The following is a 19,723-nucleotide window of genomic DNA, read 5'->3' on the forward strand; positions in this document are numbered from 1 at the left end:
TAAAAAATAATTTTTATTAGAAGTATATAACATCTTAATAAATTCAATCATATATAATATATACGAGATATTTCTAAAAATTTAAATATTAAAAATAAAATTTATTTTAAATATTTAGTTTCAAAAAATAATTTTTAACATCTTAATAAATTCAATCATATGTATACGAGATAATTCTTAAAATTTAAATATTAAAAATAAATTTTATTTTAAATATTTAATTTCAAAAAATAATTTTTATTAGAAGTATATAACATCTTAATAAATTCAATCCTATATAATATATATGAAATATTTCTAAAAATTTATTTTAAATATTTAGTTTCAAAAAATAATTTTTATTATTAGTATTAACATATTAATAAATTCAATCATTTATAATATACACGACATAATTTCTAAAATTTTAAATATTAAAAATAAAATTTATTTTAAATATTTAGTTTTAAAAAATAATTTTTATTATTAGTATATAACATCTTAATAAATTCAATTCTGGGATAATTTCTAAAAAATTAAATATTAAAAATAAAATTTATTTTAAATATTTCGTTTCAAAAAATAATTTTTATTAAAAGTAAATTCAATCATATATAATATATACGAGATAATTTCTAAAAATTTAAATATTAAAAATAAAGTTTATTTTAAATATTTCGTTTCAAAAAATAATTTTTATTAAAAGTAAATAACATTTTAATAAATTCAATCATATATAATACATACGAGATAATTTCTAAAAAATTAAATATTAAAAATAAAATTTGTTTTAAATATTTAGTTTTAAAAAATAATTTTTATTAAAAGTATATAACATCTTAATAAATTCAAAATAATTTTTATTAATAGTATATAACATCTTAATAAATTCAATTATATATAATATATATGAGATAATTTCTAAAAATTTAATTATTAAAAATAAAATTTATTTTAAATATTTAGTTTCAAAAAATAATTTTTATTAAAAAGTATATAACATCTAAATAAATTTAATAATATATAATATATACTAGATAATTTTAAAAATATTAAATATTAAAAATAAAATTTATTTTAAATATATAATTTTTTAAAAATAATTTTTATTAAAAGTATATAACATGTAAATAAATTCAATCATATATAATATATAGGAGATAATTTCTAAAAAATTTAAATATTAAAAATAAATTCAATCATATATAATAGATACGATATAATTTTTAAAACTTTAAATATTAAATATATATATATATATATATATATATATATATATATTTATATATGTATATATATATATGTAACCGTACAATCCCATCTAGAATATATTTATAAGGCATCTAGCAAGTAAAAGTTTTCGTTCTCATCTCTAAATAATGTGGGATATTACAGTCCACACCTTCAGTGCCCATTATCCTCACTGGCACTAGTTCATTTCTATAAGAGATATGAGACCCCACCAAATCTATCTCCTTTCGAGGCCTAGCATCCTTACAGGCACATTGACTCGTGTCTCCTCCCTTTGAAGAACAACCTCATCGCTGGTACTTAGTCTAGTGTAGGCATTAGTTCATTTCTCTAAGAGATATAGGACCCCATCAAATCCATCTCCCTTCAGGGCCCAGCGTCCTTACAAGTACACCGCCTCGTGTCTTCCCCCTTAGGAAAACAACCTACTCGTTGGCACATAGTCCGGTGTTTGACTCTAATAACATTTATAACGCCCCAAGTACACCGCTACTAAATATTGTCCTCTTTTTAGGATTTTATTTTCGGGCTTCCCCTCAAGTCTTTATAACACGTCTATTAATGATAGATTTTCATATCCATACAAAAGGTGTTTCGTTCTCCTCCCTCAACCAAAGTGAGATATTACACTATATGTCACACTCTATATATTACAGTTTTAGTCTATGAATGAAAATTTTTCGGATTGGCTTGAGAGTTAATCATCATAAAGCACTAGGTTCAGGCCCAAATCCATTGTAGGCCCAAATTTGTTAGGGTAGTTACCCACATATTCATATTTTTTAATACTTAAAACTTAAAAATTACTCTAATTCCATTTAAACGTTCCCTAATGGAAAATTAAACATTAAAATAATTTAAAATTCGAGAAAAACTAATTTTATCAAATTTAGTTAGAGTGAGAACGAACCATTACTTTTATAAAGTAAGAAAATATCTTTTTTTGACCCATTTTAAAATAAGGCTCTGAACTATAACAAATGATATCAAAATTAGTTATCATAGTGAGAGAACTGGTAAGAGTAGGGCTAGATCCTCTTACTACTAGACTAGACTCGTTTTAAAATTGGTAAAATAAAATAAATAAATATTGACAGTGGGATGGCTGTACTTTTAAATTGATGAGAAAAATTTGGTGTAGTTTGAATTTAAAGTCCGCAGCCCCTCTTACTTTATTCCTTTGCAACCAGATGTCGGTAGTCTTATAGTACATAAGGTAAGCCAATTTTATATAAATAAATAAATTTGTAATTATTTATATCAATTTCTCCTTTAATATTCAAATTTAATATAATGTTTGATTTTAAAAGCATTTTTAAATATGATAATACAAATAAAATAATTACTATTAAAATAAATAAAAATATTGATGTAATATATAAATTTAACATTTTTTTAATATGAGTTTAATCGTGATTTAACATGAATTCGATCTCGATGTTTGTAAAAGGATTGGTCCATGTGAAAAATGTTTGCCAACTAAGCAAGTCAGCTCACCAACCAGCCGATAATGCTTTAATAAGAAATAGTACGTGTTACAAGCCCTCATTATGTACCCGTGTTATTTTGTGCTAAATAATTCATATTTTCTAAACTTTTATAAGTTTAATTCATTTCTTAAAAAAAATTATTAAAAATTTTCTTATTGATATTGATAACCGACCATAAATGTATAGACAAAGAAGTGCACAGTGACTTTCAATTATTTTAAGTATTTTGTAGTATTATATTTTTAAAATTTCTTTCATTTGGATGTAGTATCAGTTTATTTATGTACACCTGTTTTACTCATATGTCATGTCACGTTCTCTCGAATCAAGGTCAAAATTATAGAATTTCATTTAAAAAATAACCCTTCATTTCATGTTACATTAATATTGGAAAAGGAAAAAGAGTCCAATTTCAGAAATTTGACCATATTTTTTTATAATTAAAAAAAAAATTACAAAATTTCATTTTTTTGTTTAAACATGGTCAAATGGAAAAGAAGGATGTGGACAAAGTAGAAGCCTTTGTTTGACTCAAAGTTTGACTTAATTTATTCTACAAACTCGTGGTATCTTTAATATTCTTTTCCTTATTTAATTATTAATTTATTTTGTTGTTTTTAAATTTATATCTATTTTTAATCCATCCCCTTTTAAATAATTTAATTTTTTATTTATTTTGGGTATAAATTTTTTAATTTTTTCTAAATCATTCCACTAGAATTTAAATTTTAAATGGAGTATTTTAAATTTGAGGAAACTAAATTTGTAATTTAATTTTTTTTATCTCAATTAAAATAAATATTAAATTACAAATTTAGCCTCCCACTTACAAAATTGATAATGTTCACGTACTTCTAGATACACCATGTGACTGGCTATAGCCTCCAACAAATTTTAAAATTTACACCTATTTAATTTGATAAATTTTAAAAATATTTACAAAATTAAAATTATATAATTAAATTTTAAATATTATTATTATAATGATATAATTAAGGCGGCAAAAATTAAATTTACCTCTATTTGAAAATTATAATTCAACTGGCGATCAAAGTAGGGTAAATATTATAGAGTAAACTCAACTTTATTAAAAAAAAAAGTAATTTATTGGTTTAATTTTAATTTTGGAAGCTAAATTACAATTTAATCCTAGTAATTTGCAAATAATTACATATTAAAGAAATTAAATGATCAATTTCATCCGAGGGTAAATTAGGAAGGATTTATAATTTTCTCTATCTTTCTTTTTCATGTTTATAAAAAGGCTCAAAAGACTAGCTTTATGTCTTTTCCATATTTAATATATTTAATTTTAAATTAATTAATAAATATTTTAACAATTGAAATATAAAAGATTTTTTTTTGGTAATTAATTTGTTTTAGTATGATATTATTTTTAGTTTGATATAATTAGAATTTTTTTTAATTAAAATACACTTTTATTTGTGTGTTAATTGACTCATGAAAAAATAATAGGATAGTTATGTTGGTGACGGTTGAACCTCGAGGTGACCTTCGTTTTTCTTCTCAAATCTCCTCTTTATCTCTCATTTTTTGTTTCTTCGAATCATAAATCTTACCGTCACTGACTTCCTTTTTCTGTCAATCATTGTCATCTTGAAATAACAAAAAACGAAAAACCCTAAGAGTAAAATCTGATGTTATTAAAGATTTGGAAGGTGAATATCGTCATTTTCTCACGGTGTTGTTGTAAGGTGAATTGTCATTCTAGACCTTCTAATATGTTTACAAATCAAATCAGGTAGTTAAAAACTTGGTAAGACACCGTAAAGTGAGAAAATAAAATTTCACAGAAAATATGCAAAAAAGCTTTATGACGACAAAGCACGAGCTAGAACACAAAAACAAAACAAGAGCTAAAATTGAGAGAAAATGTGAGATCCCACATTGGTTGGAGAGGGGAACGAACCTCTCCCTAGTAGACGCGGTTTAAAGCTATGAAGCTAACAGTGATACGTAACGGATCAACGCGAACAATATCTACTAGTAGTGGACTTAGGCTGTTACAACAAAAGCTGAACACATTACTATCACTGATTGATAAGTAATTTTACTAGTTGATAACGCAAACAAAAAGTGATAAAACTTTAGTTTAAAAAAGTGGGTCGTAATTTTTCCTCATTTAAAAGTTATTTTTTAAAAAATAGAAAAAGATAGAAGTTACTCCTAAACCAAAAAAATTTGATATTATGGTACATTATGATTAATGAAAGAGGATAAAGAAAGTAACTTTTTGAAAAAGATGGGGACAAAAGGACAGTAATAATTAATATTTACAGAACCGTAACTTTTAAAGGGGAATTAACCAATCTTAACAAACAACATCCAAAAGACAAAATACAATATTATGGTTGGATTTGTCTGTGTTGGTCAATACCATCTTTTGACTTTCTTGAACAAAACAAACGCCCTCGACGATTTTCAACTTTTTTATTTTATTTTATTTTATTTTTATTTCTGATCAGAATATTTAATTCTCGAGGGAAAAAAAAAGTAGGTCACCAGAAAGCTAAAGTGTAGTTTTGAATTGCAATTATAATTATTTTGGTGATATTTTTTAAAAAGCAATAATTTGTATTGATGGGATGGAACCATTCATAGTTATTCACGACTTTAGATATTACACTAGGTTCCGACCATAATTAAACGAACTAACGATAATTAAAATCATATTTTTAAAATTTTAAATTTTGATTAATCACCCATATTAAAAGTACAAATACTTGCTATTAAACGCTTATTGAGCTATTATAATTCAACTCTATTACTTTAATTCGATAAATTTAAAAACTATAAAATTAGCGCAAAAAAAATTGAAATTTTGGGTTTGATTGTAACAATATAATTTGAGAACGAGAGCAGTATAATAATACCTTTAGAAAGTTGTTCGTGTTCTTTACTATTTTTAAGAGTCGAATTATAGGAATTTATGAGGTGGGTGATTATTAGTGTAATCGTATTTATAATCATATTTATAAAGATTAATATAAGAATATACATATATATATATATATATAGATGTATGTATATCTGTTTGGATAGTATTGATTGGTATACTTCGCTTTCACTTTGATTATGCCAAGACAGATGCATTGTTTTTTTTTTCTTCTTTTTTGGCCTAAGCAGAGAGATTATGGAAAAAGACGTGTCCCTAATGAAGCTTTGGTTTCCCTCTTTTTTTGTCCATTTGAGTACTAAATCGACCAAACAAGAAAGAAAGTAAAATTCTGTTGTATTTTCCACCAAGTCTCTCCTACCCACAAGCACAAATTGGCTTGAATTTGGAGAAACTTCATTGGAACTTTTTATCAAACACCTTACATGCACAAAAAAAGGTAACATAATTCATGTCCAGAGAGGTTCCCACAGTGGGTTTACATTGGTATCATCAAAGTAGCTTGGGCTGCTGATGCTGTGGAATAAGCCACTGTGAGAGTCGGCATTCAAATCATCAAAAGAAGACTGATGAGATTGAGCTAATTCCCTGCAAACGAAGGCCACGAGATTGGCTTGTTGGCATTGCATGTTGACGACCTCTGCTTGGGCCTTGGCTAGCTGTGCTTGAAGCTCATTGACTTGCTTTTGGAGTTGGCAAATGGCACCTGCTGATCCGTAAACAGGATCTCTGATCCTCGCACTCGCTTCATAAACCAAGCTGCTCACTGCATCTGCTCTTTGAGATTCTGGCAGTTCCTGTATAATCAATGTCCCAAGAAATTTTTCAGTTCATAACAAATTGGATATTTCAGAGAGCTCTTCTTGTATTGTAAACTGTAATGGACAATCTCTCTCTGTTTGAAGTTTTTTGTGCTAGATTTTCAAGAGGCAAAAGGAATGAAACAAACAGAACCAGAGGTATTGGTGTGAAACAATGGTTGGATTGGTTCAACTACTTTTCAAACTTCCACACTTGAAAAAGCTATATTATAAATTAGGTGAACATGTTAATCGAAATATAATCTAACGTTTAGTATAGAGATCGATATTGAGATGTTTAATCGGTCAAGTGGCTGAAAAGACGCAAGGAAGAAAGTATTAGGATCAAACAAAACGTTAGATAGAAAAGTCTCATATGTATCCATTTTGCTTGCACAATTAATTTACGGCTCTTCTAACAAATCTCAAGAAAAGACAACTTTAGAAATTTCATTTTCCAAATCTCACTGCATAGTTTCTCCATGTGTAAAATCTTTTGCCTTCTTTTTTGACAATCCTGTTAGTCTCCTTAAACGGCTTTTCACAGTTTGTTTCATATTAACATACAAATTAACGTGAAACGGAAAATATGGAAGCAACAAGGTCCTTAGTTCATACATTTCAGCCCTAATCCATTGATTTAATCTTCAAACTAAGCGATCGTAACAGTCAGAAATCATTCACAGTTAAAAGAAACAGAAATCACGAATTCACGAACTGTAAAAAGCGGATGAAAAAAAGACCTGCAAGAATTTGATGATATTGCTGGCGCCAAAAACACGATGAGCGATGGCGAACTTCGCCGGCTCAGTGGGAGGAAAATAGGGCGCCAATACACATCCCTCAGCACATCGCCGCCTCAAAATCTTGCAGGCCGCACATGGACTGAGAACGACAGGCGGTGGCGGTGCCGGAGAAGAAGAAGAGGAAGGAGATTGAGATGGTGGAGTTGATGAAAGGGTGATGATTGAATCACTGCCTTCCATTTCCAACGAATCGGAGCAAAGAAAAGAAGAAGAGATGATTTGGAGTTTCAGAGGGAAAATCAGAGATATAAATAGAGAAAAGAACGAGAAGAGAGAAAAGGCGATGAATTGAAGAAGTTTGAAAATTATGGTTAAATCTTTTGGATGGGGCTGCGTCATTAATTCTAATTAGTTAGGTTTGTAATTTATTTTATTTATTTATTTATTATTATTATTATTTATCATTTTGCATTTTTGGGTTTTTGTAATTATGTGTGTGAAAACTATTTTCGTTTAGACAAGACCCCTCCTCTAGAAACTATGTAGCTACGAGAAACTTCCTTTTAAAAATGATTTAAATTTATAATATTTAAATATATCTAATAATATTAAATTTATATTTTTATTTTATTAAAATTTTAATATCAATTTAAACATAATTAAGCTAGTATATATACATAATTGTAAAAAATTATGACTAATTTTGAAATTATGATTAATAGCTCATCATTATTAATGTTGATCTTAGTAATTAGTGTAAAGGCTTAGTGGCATGGTTGAAAATTAAAATAGGGAAATTATTTTTCCTTATTTAATTCAGTAATCAAATGCCTGATTTTCCAATTATATGACTTTTGTGATTTGAGACACCCTTATCCCTTATCACTTTCTCTATTTCCAATTTTATTGGACTTAAAAGAGTCATAAACTAACCCCACAAATTCAAACTCAACTAATAACATAATACTTTTTGGGCGATACGAGACTAGACGACAAATATATAGTAGTAATGATCTCGAGTAGTTACAATAATCTTCGACACAACGAAGGTAGAGATGTGAAAATCTGAACACCTAACATTAAATGACATGACAGAACACGCTCATGTTGCAATAATAATTGATTCATGTCATGTCAATTCGTAAAACTAAATTTGTAGTTTAACAATTTTAATCCATTCTTACATTAAACACATCTCATTAATTCATTCCTAACCGTGGTTTTGGGCTGTTACAAATCTAACGAGTTAAAGTGGACAATATCTACTAAAAGTAAACTGAAAGTGGATTGTGAGATCCCACAGTTAGATAGGAAAATGAAACATTTTTTACAAGGCTGTAAAAACCTCTCCCTAACAAACGGATTTTAAAACTGTAAGGGGCTCGAGTTGTTACAAGTTTCATAATATTTTTTTCAACGAGAAAGTCCCACTCAACTAATTACTACCAAACATTTAGTGAAGCAGACTTTTTCTTGAGCTTTATGAGTTAAAAAAGTGTCAATACATGCAGTGGTGGGTGGCTGCTCCCACCACTGAAACAATGCTCTATGTTTCTACTCCTAATACCACCACCACCTTTCAACATCTCCATTGCTTTGAAAATCTTATAAACATTATCAGATTAAATATAATCACCATTAACATACTTATACATATGACCCTTTCACATTACAGAGAGATAGAGATTCTGCCAACTGTTATATTGCTATTGGATTCTAACTTTATGTGATAATATTTTCCACTACTGAGAAAAATCCGTGTACCTTCTTTAGACTTGTGATATATTCCCCATTCCATCTTCGCCTATGCCACTTCAAGAAACAGTTCTTTCCGTGTGGACCTATGCAGCCTTTCTCTTTTAAGCTCGTATGATCTGGATTGCCCCATCGTTTGCACTCCGCAGGAACTACACGATTACTCCAACGATACGTTTGGTATACAAAAGTGGCAGACAACTGCATTGGAAAACGACAATCACTTATTCTTATAACCAAGAATCTTAAGATGAACACAATGGTGTGAATCGGATAAATGAAAAGAAAAGAAAAGAAAAGAAAAGAAAATGAAGAGAAAAGAAAATGTCATATATGGCTGTGGGAAAGCAAAAATGTTCTGAACGTGATGCTCACGTAGATACTTCTGCAACTTATAAGCTTTTAAAAGGTTTGTTAGATCAAGATATCCATTACTGAATCATAAAAACCAAACCAAATTAAATTAAACTGTAACCGCCTAAGCCCACAGCTAGCAGATATTATCTTCTTTGGACTTTCTTTTTCAGGCTTCCTCTCAATGTTTTTAAAACGTGTCTGCTGGGGAGAGGTTTCTACACCCTATAAGGAATGTTTCATTCTCCTCTTCAACCGATGTGGGATCTCACAATCCACCCCCCTTCAAGGACCAGTGTCTTTGCTAGCACTCTTTCCCTTCTCCAATCGATGTGGGACCCCTCAATCCACCTCCTTTGGGGCTCAGTCTCCTCGCTAACACATCGCCCGGTGTCTGGCTCTGATACCATTTGTAATAGCCCAGGCCTACCGCTAGCAGATATTGTCCTCTTTAGACTTTCTCTTTCGGGCTTTCCCTCAAGGTTTTTAAAACGCATCTGTTAAGGAGAGGTTTCTACCAACCGATGTGGGATCTCACATTAACACACCCAAATCTCCTCGGTTAGGTAAATATCATGTCTGCCACCTGCCAGTGAAGAAATATCATAATCAAGGTGAATAACAGTGGCGGCATTCTCATCCCTCCAACTGTACTTCAATTATACGGCAACAGATGTTTTGATCAAAGCTAGTCAAAGTTGAACATTCCCTTCAACACAAGCAACAAGGAAAAGTGGTAGGTTGCAAACTTAATAAATATGAAACATTAATGTTACAAAGTGAACATGATATTGACATTATACTCTTCAGGTTCATGATCATCTTGAAAAAAGCTAATGGCAGGGGCTGTAATTACTACATAAAGAATCAATCATGGTAATTAATCCTAAAAGCAGCCGCCTACTTGCGGGCGGCGAAGACCAGTGTGCTAATTCTTGACACTTGGCTGAAATTTTCAAACGTATGAATAAGAAAAACATATGAACACAGCCAGCATAGCAGTAGAAGACCCATACAGATGGACATTGAATTGATAACATTGCAAAATTTCAATCCTACAGCTCCCAAGAAGATAAGGTTAAAAAAAAAAAAAAAGGTATGAAATAGCCAGTGTTTTGCAGCTCCCATGGTTTTCTTTTAACTTTTGATTTCATCAGATTTAGAAGTGGCTGTAAAGTTTTCAAGTTTCTAGAGTGTTCTTGATAATTAGACTTCATAAGCTGTTCACACGTTTTAGGCACAAGGACTTTGTAAGATTGCAGCTTCCCAATGGTTTCTAGAGTGTTCCTGCTTTTGTTTTTCATTTTTCACCATTTTTTTACATTTGTTCTCATTAAGGAAACATTTGAATACTTCGTCAAATTCTAAAAACAAACATAAATTTTCAAATACATTTTTCCATAGATGAAGGTAATGTTTATAAGATCATGATTAAAAAAAAAAAAAAAAAAAACTAAAAAATCAAATGGGTAATGGCCTAAGTTCTATTCGGGCTTCCCCTCAAGGCTTTAAAACGCATCTGTTAGGAAAAGGTTTCCACACCCTTAGAAATGGTGTTTCACTCTCGCCAACCAATGTGGGATATCACAACAATGGCTATCAAACAAGATCCAACATACACGGTAATATATTGTCAAGGTATGAAGATTAACCGGGGGAGGGACAATACGTTTACATGGTTTGCCAGTCAGCTTTTAGCTTTAATTGTTCAGCTGAGGTAGGTTCAGGCTGAGGGTGACTATTTATCCATATATGGGGACTGTTCAATGCAAATTGTTCTTGGTTGTCCAATATCTTATTAAAGGAGAAATTATCTGTCACTATCAAAGAACTTTTTGGCTTTAAGCTAATTTGAGGGTTGAGTACAGAAGAAAAAAGAAATTAAGCTCTTAGGTGAATGAGAGCCAACTACCTAATATTCTCATTGTCAGACATCTTTGAAAAATCGCAAAGAATAGAGGAATATTGAATAGAACCATATCTATGTGGCTTAAGAATACTCTCTCTTATCCACAAAGTAAAGATGTTTATCATTACATGCCTCTAAATGAAGGTTGCATCATAATAAACGGAGAAATAGGAATAAATCGCCTGTTGAAAGGGAGGAAAGCACGAAGACCATTGTAATAGCCCAAGTCCACTGCCAGCCGATATTGTTTTCTTTGGCTTTTTCCTTTCGGACTTTCTCTCAAGGTTTTTAAAACGAGTATGTTAGGGAGAGATTTCCACACCCTTATAAGAAATGTCAATTTGGGGTCATGTCAATCGGGGGACGTGTGGCCTTGGGCTGTTACAAATGGTATCAGAACTATACACCGGGGGACGTGTCAGCAAGAAGATTGAGCCATGAAGGGGGGTGAACACGTGGCGGTGTGCCAGCAAGGATGCTGGGCTCCAAAGGGAGGTGGATTGGGGGATCCCACATTGATTGGAGTAGGGAACGAGTGTCAGCAAGGACGCTGAGCCCTTAATGGGAGGGTGGATTGTGAGATCCCACATTAGTTGGGAAGGAGAAGAAAACATTCTTTATAAGGGTGTAGAAACCTCTCCCTAGCATACGTGTTTTAAAAACCTTGAGGGAAATCCAAAGAGAACAATATCTACTAGAAGTGGAATTGGACCGTTACAACTATATTCCTCCGTTTCTGTTGAGCAGGAGAAATCCACGCTCTACAAATCTGTTATGTTGAAAACAACGGGTTTTACCAAATCATCAAAGCTGATGAACAAAGTTCCAGAATCAAGACCAATGGTCCAATAGGTGCATTTCATCACAAGCCCAACTCATTTAGAGACTTTCCTGATATGACAAGGGAGGCCTATTTGACACATGGTTAGACCAATTTCTGTGTATACAAATAGGATTTGCCTTCAAGTAAGAACATACCAGAATTTCATAAACCCACAATCATTTAACCTTTTTGCCAAGTAGGTAGCCCATGACCCAGTTTGGTAGAATCCAAACTAGAGGCAAACTGTATTGAAATATAAAAGATGAACTTATAAGATAAACCAAGTAATTTGGGGAACTTGGACCTTCCCCTCTTGAGATCACTCGAGCTCTAAATCAACTGAATCAATATTCCCTTTCCCCTTCCCCGCCCCTACTATTTATAACAAACCTGCACGACCACTTTATCCTAATAGCATTCCAGTCAATTGTATTGTATCAAGGCAAGAGGAAGGGATAGTACTCATTGGAAGTGTACAATCAGAGTTACAACTTACCAGCATGGATCACAACCAACTCGATATTGTAACAGTCCAAGTCCAAATTCCAAGCCCACCGCTGATAGATATTGTCCGTTTTGGCCCATTACATATTGCCGTCAAGTTCACGGTTTTAAAACGCATTTGCTAGGGAGAGATTTCCACACCCTAATAAGGAATGCTTCATTCCTCTCTCCAACTAATGTGAGATCTCACAATCCACCCCTTTGGAGGCCCAACATCCTCGTTGACACACTACCCGGTGACTAGCTATGATACCATTTTAATAGCCAAAACCCACCGCTAACCGATATTGTCCGCATTAGCCCGTTACGTATTGCCATCAGCCTCACAGTTTTAAAACGTGTCTACTAGGGAGAGGTTTCCACACCCTTATAAGAAATGTTTTGTTCCTCTCTCAAACCGATGTGAGATGTTATAGATATACTCCGTTATCGACCTGATGGTCACGTTAAAATCTGAATCCAAATTTATTAAGCATTTCCACTGCCCAGCCTGGTTACCTAAAGCATATGATTATGAAGTCCAAACAACAAAAGGATGTCATGTATCCTTTCTACATTCTTATTAATGGAAGGAGCATCAGCTTCTTCCTGAAAAACCCCTCGGTGATCATTCTATCTAAAGCTCCTAACCATATCGTGGAATATTCACCTATCCCCACCTACATCTGCAGAAGCTGGAGATAATACCTCATCTGTGAACATGCCCATTTCCACTAGCACATTTAAACTTGTTATCAACTAGGTCCTGCTGTAAAGGTGGTAGGATATGAGATCCTACATTGATACGAGAACGAAACATTTTTTACAAGTGTGTGAAAACATCTACCAAACAGATACGTTTTAAAATCATGAGGGAAAACCTAGAAGGAAAAGCCCAAAGATAACAAAATATCTACTAGCGGTGAGCTCACCGTCGCCGTCAGCCGTTACGTATCTGCATCTCCCTTATAACTAAACATCCCTTATAAAAGTGTGAAAATCTCTCCTTGGCATACACGTTTTAAAATCGTGAGGTTACGACGATATGTAACAGGTCAAAGCGGATAATATCCGCCAGTGGTGGGCTTGATTGTTACAAATGCCCACAGGCGTTCCAAAAATAATGTTGCTAAGAACAAAGAACACCTTCAACAGCCAGGGCTCACAAGTAGAGACAAGCAAATTCAATCACAGTCTATCTATTCGTACAGTCTCAGTTACAGTATAGGATGAAGGCGAACCAGCCCTCAGGTAGGCCTCAAGAACGATCAGCAAACAGATCGATGTAAGAAAAACGAATATTCAAATATCAAGCATAAGACAGAAGACGAACCAAACTAAAGCGCCAAAGATATTTCTCAGCATTGTACGATCCGACCATTATCCCGATACAATATGTTCTACTAGTTCAAAATCATAGGTTAGAATAACTTGCCTCGAAAGCCGCCGGAGTCTTCTTTGGCTATCGTCTGGAATCCGATCCAATCAATAATCAACCAACAAATTTGCAGCCATGATATGGTAAGGCCAATAGCCTCCAGAGCCGAGAGGCTGTTCTTGAAACTCTTGGGTACATTTCAATCAATCGCCGCTTTTGTCAATAGAAAAACCTAACCCGCAACGAACTCAATCTGCCATACATAGCTCTTTTTAATTAAATTTTATATAAGTAGTATCAAATTTATATGCTATTTACATTATTTTTTAATTATATTTTTAAAAGTTTCCATTCACCTTAATCACCTTATTTAGGCGACACTAATTCGAGTTGACTGACTCGTGAGTAGCTCAAATGGCTCCATGATCTATCTTCTCCCTCGTTTCTTTGCGACGCTGCTTTGATTTCATATTTGGCGATGTTTCTTCGATCATATGGAGTGCACTCTGTTCATATAAAATATTAATAAACCGTATCTCTGCTCTGCCATGAACCTCGAGAGCTTGAAACTTGCAGGCTTTTGGTCTTTTCAACGCTTTAATAAAGTATATCAAAATCTCGTCCACTTCTTCTTCTAAGCCTTCTTCACCGCACAAATGGCTGCTTGAATTCTCATTTCCTCCAGGTTTGCCATTTTCTCCTACTCGTTGGATCTATTCGATGATACTCTTTTGAATTTACTGCAATTTGGTTCGAACTGTTTATCGCGACATTCCTCTTGATTTTGAAGCTTCATTTTAGGGTTTTGTTTCGTTATGTGAAAATCTTGGGGCTTAGATATTTCCTGATTGTCCTGCATTTGGTGGAGAATCGACAAAACAAGAAGTTTTGGGTAGTTTTTGTATTCTTTTCTTTTTCCCACCTAAACCCTAAAAAAAAAAAACTCTTCTTTTCATGCGGCGTTTTCAAATTTCAAACCCTCAAAACATTTAATTATTCATGCCACTCTCTCCTTCTTTCACGGCCAAACTGGGAGGGAAGTTAACTTAAAATTTACCAAAATGCACCTCTATGGCAAGGAATTTACAGATGGGGAAGGGCTATTTCTGGCACTTTACATCCTCCATATTTGTCGCTCTCTTGTAGGCCCTTAACACCATTACAGAGAGGGCCTGAGTATTAAAGAAGTGTGCTTGAAACCTGACTGAACTATTTACTTTCTCCAATCTTGCCTGTTCTTCAGAGTTCTTTGTTCTTTTTTGGTTGTGATATCAAAGTTCATTTCCACCATTTTTCTGATCCTCTTGGTTCCTCTATGAACACGATCTGTTGCAGACTTGCTTGTCTTGTGATATCTATAATCAAATCCATTGTGTTGACATCTTTTTTTCCAGAAAGGAAGTGATGCAGACTTCAAAACCCAGGTAAGTTCAAATCATCTTTCTGATTGCTCTTTTTTTTGTTCTTCTCAAAAGGGTTCTTACATGTTTCTTGGTTGTTTCTGGAAATGGGTGTTACTGTTTGAAGTTGAATGTACGTTTGATCCAATTTTAGGAAGTTGGATTTAATGGTAGTTGTTTTTCATTAGTTTATTTGAACTTGTTTCGTTAACTTTCTTTTGATGATTTCAAGCATTTCCTTCTTTTTGTTTGTTTGAAGATGCTGCTCAATGTTGTACTTGTACTTTTACCTAACACTAGTTACCCCGAAGCCCTTCCACCATCCAGCAGGAAGTAAAGACGATTCGTTGTCAATTTTGATTGCCTAAAAATTACATTTAAACATTCCTTATAAGGACTGGAGAGGGGAACGAAACATTCTTATAAGAGTGTTGAAACTTCTCCCTAGCAAACGTGTTTTTAAAACCTTGATAGGAAATCGAAAAGTCCTAAGAGAACAATATATGTTAGTGGTGGGCTTGGGCTGTTACAAATGATATTAGAGTCAAGACACCGGGCGGTGTGTGAGTGAGGATGCTGACTGGCCCCCAAGGGGGGTGGATTGTGAGATCCCACGTCGGTTGGAGAGGGGAACGAAACATTCCTTATAAGAGTGTGGAAACCTCCCCCTAGCAGATGCGTTTTAAAATCTTTAGGGGAAGTCCAAAAGAGAAAGAAACTCAAATAGTACAATATCTACTAGTGGTGGGCTTGGGGTATTACGAATAGTACAAGAGCCAGACACTGGGCAGTGTGTCGATGAGGGCGCTGGCCCTTAAGGGGATGGATTGTGAGATCCTACGTTGGTTGGAGAGGGGAACGAAATATTTCATATAAGAGTGTGGAAACCTCCTTTAGCAAATGCATTTTAAAATCTTGGGGGAAACCAAGGAGGGAAAGAAACCCAAAGAGTACAATATCTGCTAGCGGTGGGCTTGAGTTGTTACGAATGTTATTAGAGCTAGACATTGGACAGTGTGTCGGCGAGGACGCTAGCTCCCAAGGGGGTGGATTGTGAGATCTCATATCAATTGTAGAGGGGAACAAAATATTCCTTACAAGGGTGTGAAAACCTCTTCATAATAAACACGTTTTAAAACTATAAGGGGAAGCTCAGAAGGGGAAAGTCCAAAGAAGACAATGAGACAAACATTCAAGAATCTTAATTCTCTAACAATCTCAATATATGTTCATCACTAACATCTTCTAACACACTATTTTCCACCACCATTCCGTAACAGTGTATCGGCCTAATATCGGGTTTTTATAGTCTCATCTCGCTGCCTGCTACACAAAAATGGTTGTCTTAACAGCATGTGATATATTTTGATTCCAGAAGTTCATTGGAGGCACCCAAAAAGGTCTCTTTGAAAGCTGCTCGTCAAGTTAAGCCCACAGCAGTGAAGTGTGACTCCTCATCTTCTTCCAATCAAACAGGAAAGATATCCAAAGAGAGAAGCACTAAAATCGTTGGCAGGTCACCCAGGACTCCACTGTCAGAGGTACCCGATTTAATGAAGTTTAAATGGTTTGGTTGAGTATAATATCAATCTCATGATGATTCTTTATGTTTTCATTGATGTCTCTCCTTGATGTTGTTCCTGTGCATGTACGGATAAATTTGATTGGATTGACGTAATCCAACCATTATTTAACCACCCGAACAAAAGCTTCCTAAACTGTTCTGTTTGAATCAAGCTCTGTTCCAATAACAGCTCAAATAATATGATCGTAATCTTTTGTGAATAAATAAAGGTCAATACTATCAACTTGGTTATTATTGTGAGATCCCACCTTTATTGGCGAGGGGAACGAAGCATTCTTTATAGAGGTGTGGAAACATCTCCCCAGCAGACGTGTTTTAAAAATCTTGAGGGGAATCTTGAAAGGGAAACCCCAAAGAGGACAATATCTGCTAGTGGTGGGTTTGGGCTGTTACAAATGGTATTAGAGCCAGACACCGGGTAGTGTGCTAGTGAGGACGCTGAGCTCCGAAGGGGGGTGCACACTGGCGGTGCCAAGGAGGATGCTGGGTCCCGAAGGGAGAGCATTCTTTATAAGGGTGTGGAAGCCTCTCCCTAACAGATGCGTTTTAAAAACCTTTAGGGAAATCTCGAAAGGGAAAGCCCAAAGAGGACAATATCTGCTAGCGGTGGGTTTGAGTTGTTACAAATAGTATTAGAGCCAGACATTGAGTAGTGTGCCAGCGAGGGTGCTGAGTCCTGAAAGGGGGTGGATTGTGAAATCCCACAACGGTTGGAGAGGAGAACAAAGCATTTTTTATAAGGGTGTGGAAACCTCTCCTTAGTAGTTGCGTTTTAAGAACTTTTTAGGGAAGCTTGAAAGGGAAAGTCCAAAGAGGGACAATATTTGCTATTGGTGGGCTTTGGGTGGTAGCAAATAATTAGTCATGATTTGTCGATCGAGTTTTATGACTTGTTAAAAAGTTGCAGTAATGTAAATGTCTGATCTGTTTTCTCTCTTGTTCAGAAGAAGTGCCAAACCAGAATATCCGAGTTGGAAGCTCAGATTTCTATCCTTCAGAAGGATCTTAAAAAGGCAAAGGAGCAACTACATTCGTGCAAGTCACGGAAGGACCGAGTCCGAGTAGATGCCGAGGTGTCCAGCGCACCGTCAAATGCGAAGGAGCATCGGCCATCTTCTTCCAAGCGAGCACAAGAAGATGATCAATCTCTGCACTCTACATCTGAGGTCACCGAGAAGTCGGAACCTGTCGACTTGGTTGCCTCAGCCATGGTAAACATAATGCAGCATCTTAAGATCAAACTTCAGGTAGTTGATGAATCCAAAACTTTTCAGATGAACCATGTGGGATCTGTAAATGAGAAGCACAGTAAATTGAAGAACTTACTGTCAGAAACTCTCTCCCTTATGGCAAGCATGAAAAACCAACTCCAAGATTGTGAAGTATCTGAAACTCAGGTCCAAGCACTTATAAGTGAAACCATGGCTCAAGTGGAAACCGCTAAAGAAATGGCGGAGTTGCTTGGATCTGATTCTACGAAAGCCTTTGAAGATTGGAATTCTGTTACTTCGGAGTTGGACGAGTCTCGGGAATACGTAAACTCACTCGAAACGCTTGTTTGTAAACTCGAACCCGCCCTTGCAAATGCTAGCAGAAAAGACTTGGAAATACCAGAAGATGAGACAAGGGAGTCAGAACAGCTTGAAACCGATATTTGCTCTCTTCAGTCAGAGGCAGAGCAGTTGAAATCCGCTCGAGAGGCTGTCGAGGCAGAGTACGAGAGGGAACAACGTCAGTCTATGCTTGAACCAAGATCTGTCACAGAAGCTAAACATGTGAAGTCTGATACAAACTTAAGAGAAATTGAACTCAAGAACGAGTTAGAGAAATCAAGAGTTGAAATAGATGAATTCAAGGCGAAGTTACTCGAGAGGGAAACCGAATTAAGGAGCATCACGGAAGAGAATTTGGAGCTGAGTTGTAAGCTCGAGAAGAGCATATCGAGCCACAGAGTGTACGAACTAGAGAAAGAGCTGGAGGATTTGAAGAACTGCATTGCAGATTTAAAGACTAATCTCTTAGACAAAGAGACAGAATTCCAAAGCATATCAGAGGAGAATGAAATGCTGATATCTGAAATCAGTAAAAGGGACACAATCAAGACGAACGTAAAGGACGAAACGACAACCGAACTAGCTACATTGACATCGACAACAATAGATAGAGGCGCCCAAGTTAAACTCGGAATCCTCGCAGAAGAAGCTGATCGAAGCACGAGCAGAAGATCCATAGGAGTGGCCGAACTCGAAGCAGCACAAGCAGCCAATGCAGAAATGGAGATGGAACTAAGAACGCTGAAAGTGCAGTCGGAGCAATGGAGGAAGGCGGCGGAGGCAGCTGCAGCCATGATTTCGGCTGGAAGCAACGGGGTATCGGTAGGCAGAACGGGATCGATGGACAGCAACTACAACGGCATTACCGGTAAGATCGGTCCGCTATATTCGGTAGATTCAGATGATGATTTACTGAAAAAGAAAAATGGGAATGTACTGAGAAAGATAGGGGTGCTTTGGAAGAAACCGCAGAAATAGAAATGAGGATTGATTGTAGTTGTCATGTTTTTACCACCGCCATTTTGAATTCAGAATGCTATTATTAATAACTTATATGGTAGCAGTTAATGCACTCTCTTAACTCTTTCCATTCACCTGAAATTTGCTAGCTTTCCTTTTCTTTTCATGAACAGTTGGGTAATCTTCAGGGCATTAATATCGGGGTTAAGTCGGGGAGAGTGTGAGAAAATGTAAGTTGGGACCCCATACATTAGGATAGACAAGGGGCGACCTTCAAGTATCATGATACGACTAAGGAGAAGAAAGTAGGTTATGACCTCACAGATCAAGACAGATAAGG

At 34.6% G+C, this 19,723-nt stretch overlaps 2 protein-coding genes and 1 long non-coding RNA gene across 3 annotated transcripts; 1 reads left to right on the top strand and 2 right to left on the bottom strand.

Moving 5' to 3' along the window:
- Nucleotides 1-5,887: 5,887 nt before the first annotated feature.
- On the bottom strand, nt 5,888-7,501 carry LOC111483579 (LOB domain-containing protein 1). Its single transcript, XM_023129773.1, has 2 exons — nt 7,181-7,501; nt 5,888-6,434 (listed from the first exon to the last, which is right to left on the bottom strand). The coding sequence occupies exons 1-2, from the start codon at nt 7,421-7,423 to the stop codon at nt 6,087-6,089; spliced, it is 591 nt and encodes a 196-aa protein (XP_022985541.1). The 5' UTR covers nt 7,424-7,501; the 3' UTR covers nt 5,888-6,086.
- A 1,121-nt stretch (nt 7,502-8,622) lies between these two features.
- Nucleotides 8,623-9,681, bottom strand: LOC111483581. The gene is made up of 2 exons (XR_002718392.1): nt 9,517-9,681; nt 8,623-9,139 (listed from the first exon to the last, which is right to left on the bottom strand). It is a non-coding gene; the product is annotated as an uncharacterized LOC111483581 (long non-coding RNA).
- A 4,607-nt stretch (nt 9,682-14,288) lies between these two features.
- On the top strand, nt 14,289-19,515 carry LOC111483576 (interactor of constitutive active ROPs 3-like). Its single transcript, XM_023129767.1, has 4 exons — nt 14,289-14,570; nt 15,221-15,309; nt 16,661-16,826; nt 17,815-19,515. The coding sequence occupies exons 2-4, from the start codon at nt 15,290-15,292 to the stop codon at nt 19,399-19,401; spliced, it is 1,773 nt and encodes a 590-aa protein (XP_022985535.1). The 5' UTR covers nt 14,289-14,570; nt 15,221-15,289; the 3' UTR covers nt 19,402-19,515.
- Nucleotides 19,516-19,723: the final 208 nt, after the last annotated feature.

Source organism: Cucurbita maxima, unplaced genomic scaffold (genome assembly GCF_002738345.1).
Source record: "Cucurbita maxima cultivar Rimu unplaced genomic scaffold, Cmax_1.0 Cma_Scf00009, whole genome shotgun sequence".
Taxonomy (NCBI): domain Eukaryota; kingdom Viridiplantae; phylum Streptophyta; class Magnoliopsida; order Cucurbitales; family Cucurbitaceae; genus Cucurbita; species Cucurbita maxima.

What these genes read in the sequence shown, in the direction of transcription:
- LOC111483579 (XM_023129773.1), bottom strand. Translation starts at nt 7,423, where the DNA reads ATGGAAGGCAGTGATTCAATCATCACCCTTTCATCAACTCCACCATCT. An exon ending in ATATCATCAAATTCTTGCAG is followed by an intron (nt 6,435 to 7,180) that starts GTCTTTTTTTCA and finishes TTGATTATACAG; the next exon opens with GAACTGCCAGAATCTCAAAG.
- LOC111483576 (XM_023129767.1), top strand. Translation starts at nt 15,290, where the DNA reads ATGCAGACTTCAAAACCCAG. An exon ending in ATGCAGACTTCAAAACCCAG is followed by an intron (nt 15,310 to 16,660) that starts GTAAGTTCAAAT and finishes TTTTGATTCCAG; the next exon opens with AAGTTCATTGGAGGCACCCA. An exon ending in CCAGGACTCCACTGTCAGAG is followed by an intron (nt 16,827 to 17,814) that starts GTACCCGATTTA and finishes TCTCTTGTTCAG; the next exon opens with AAGAAGTGCCAAACCAGAAT.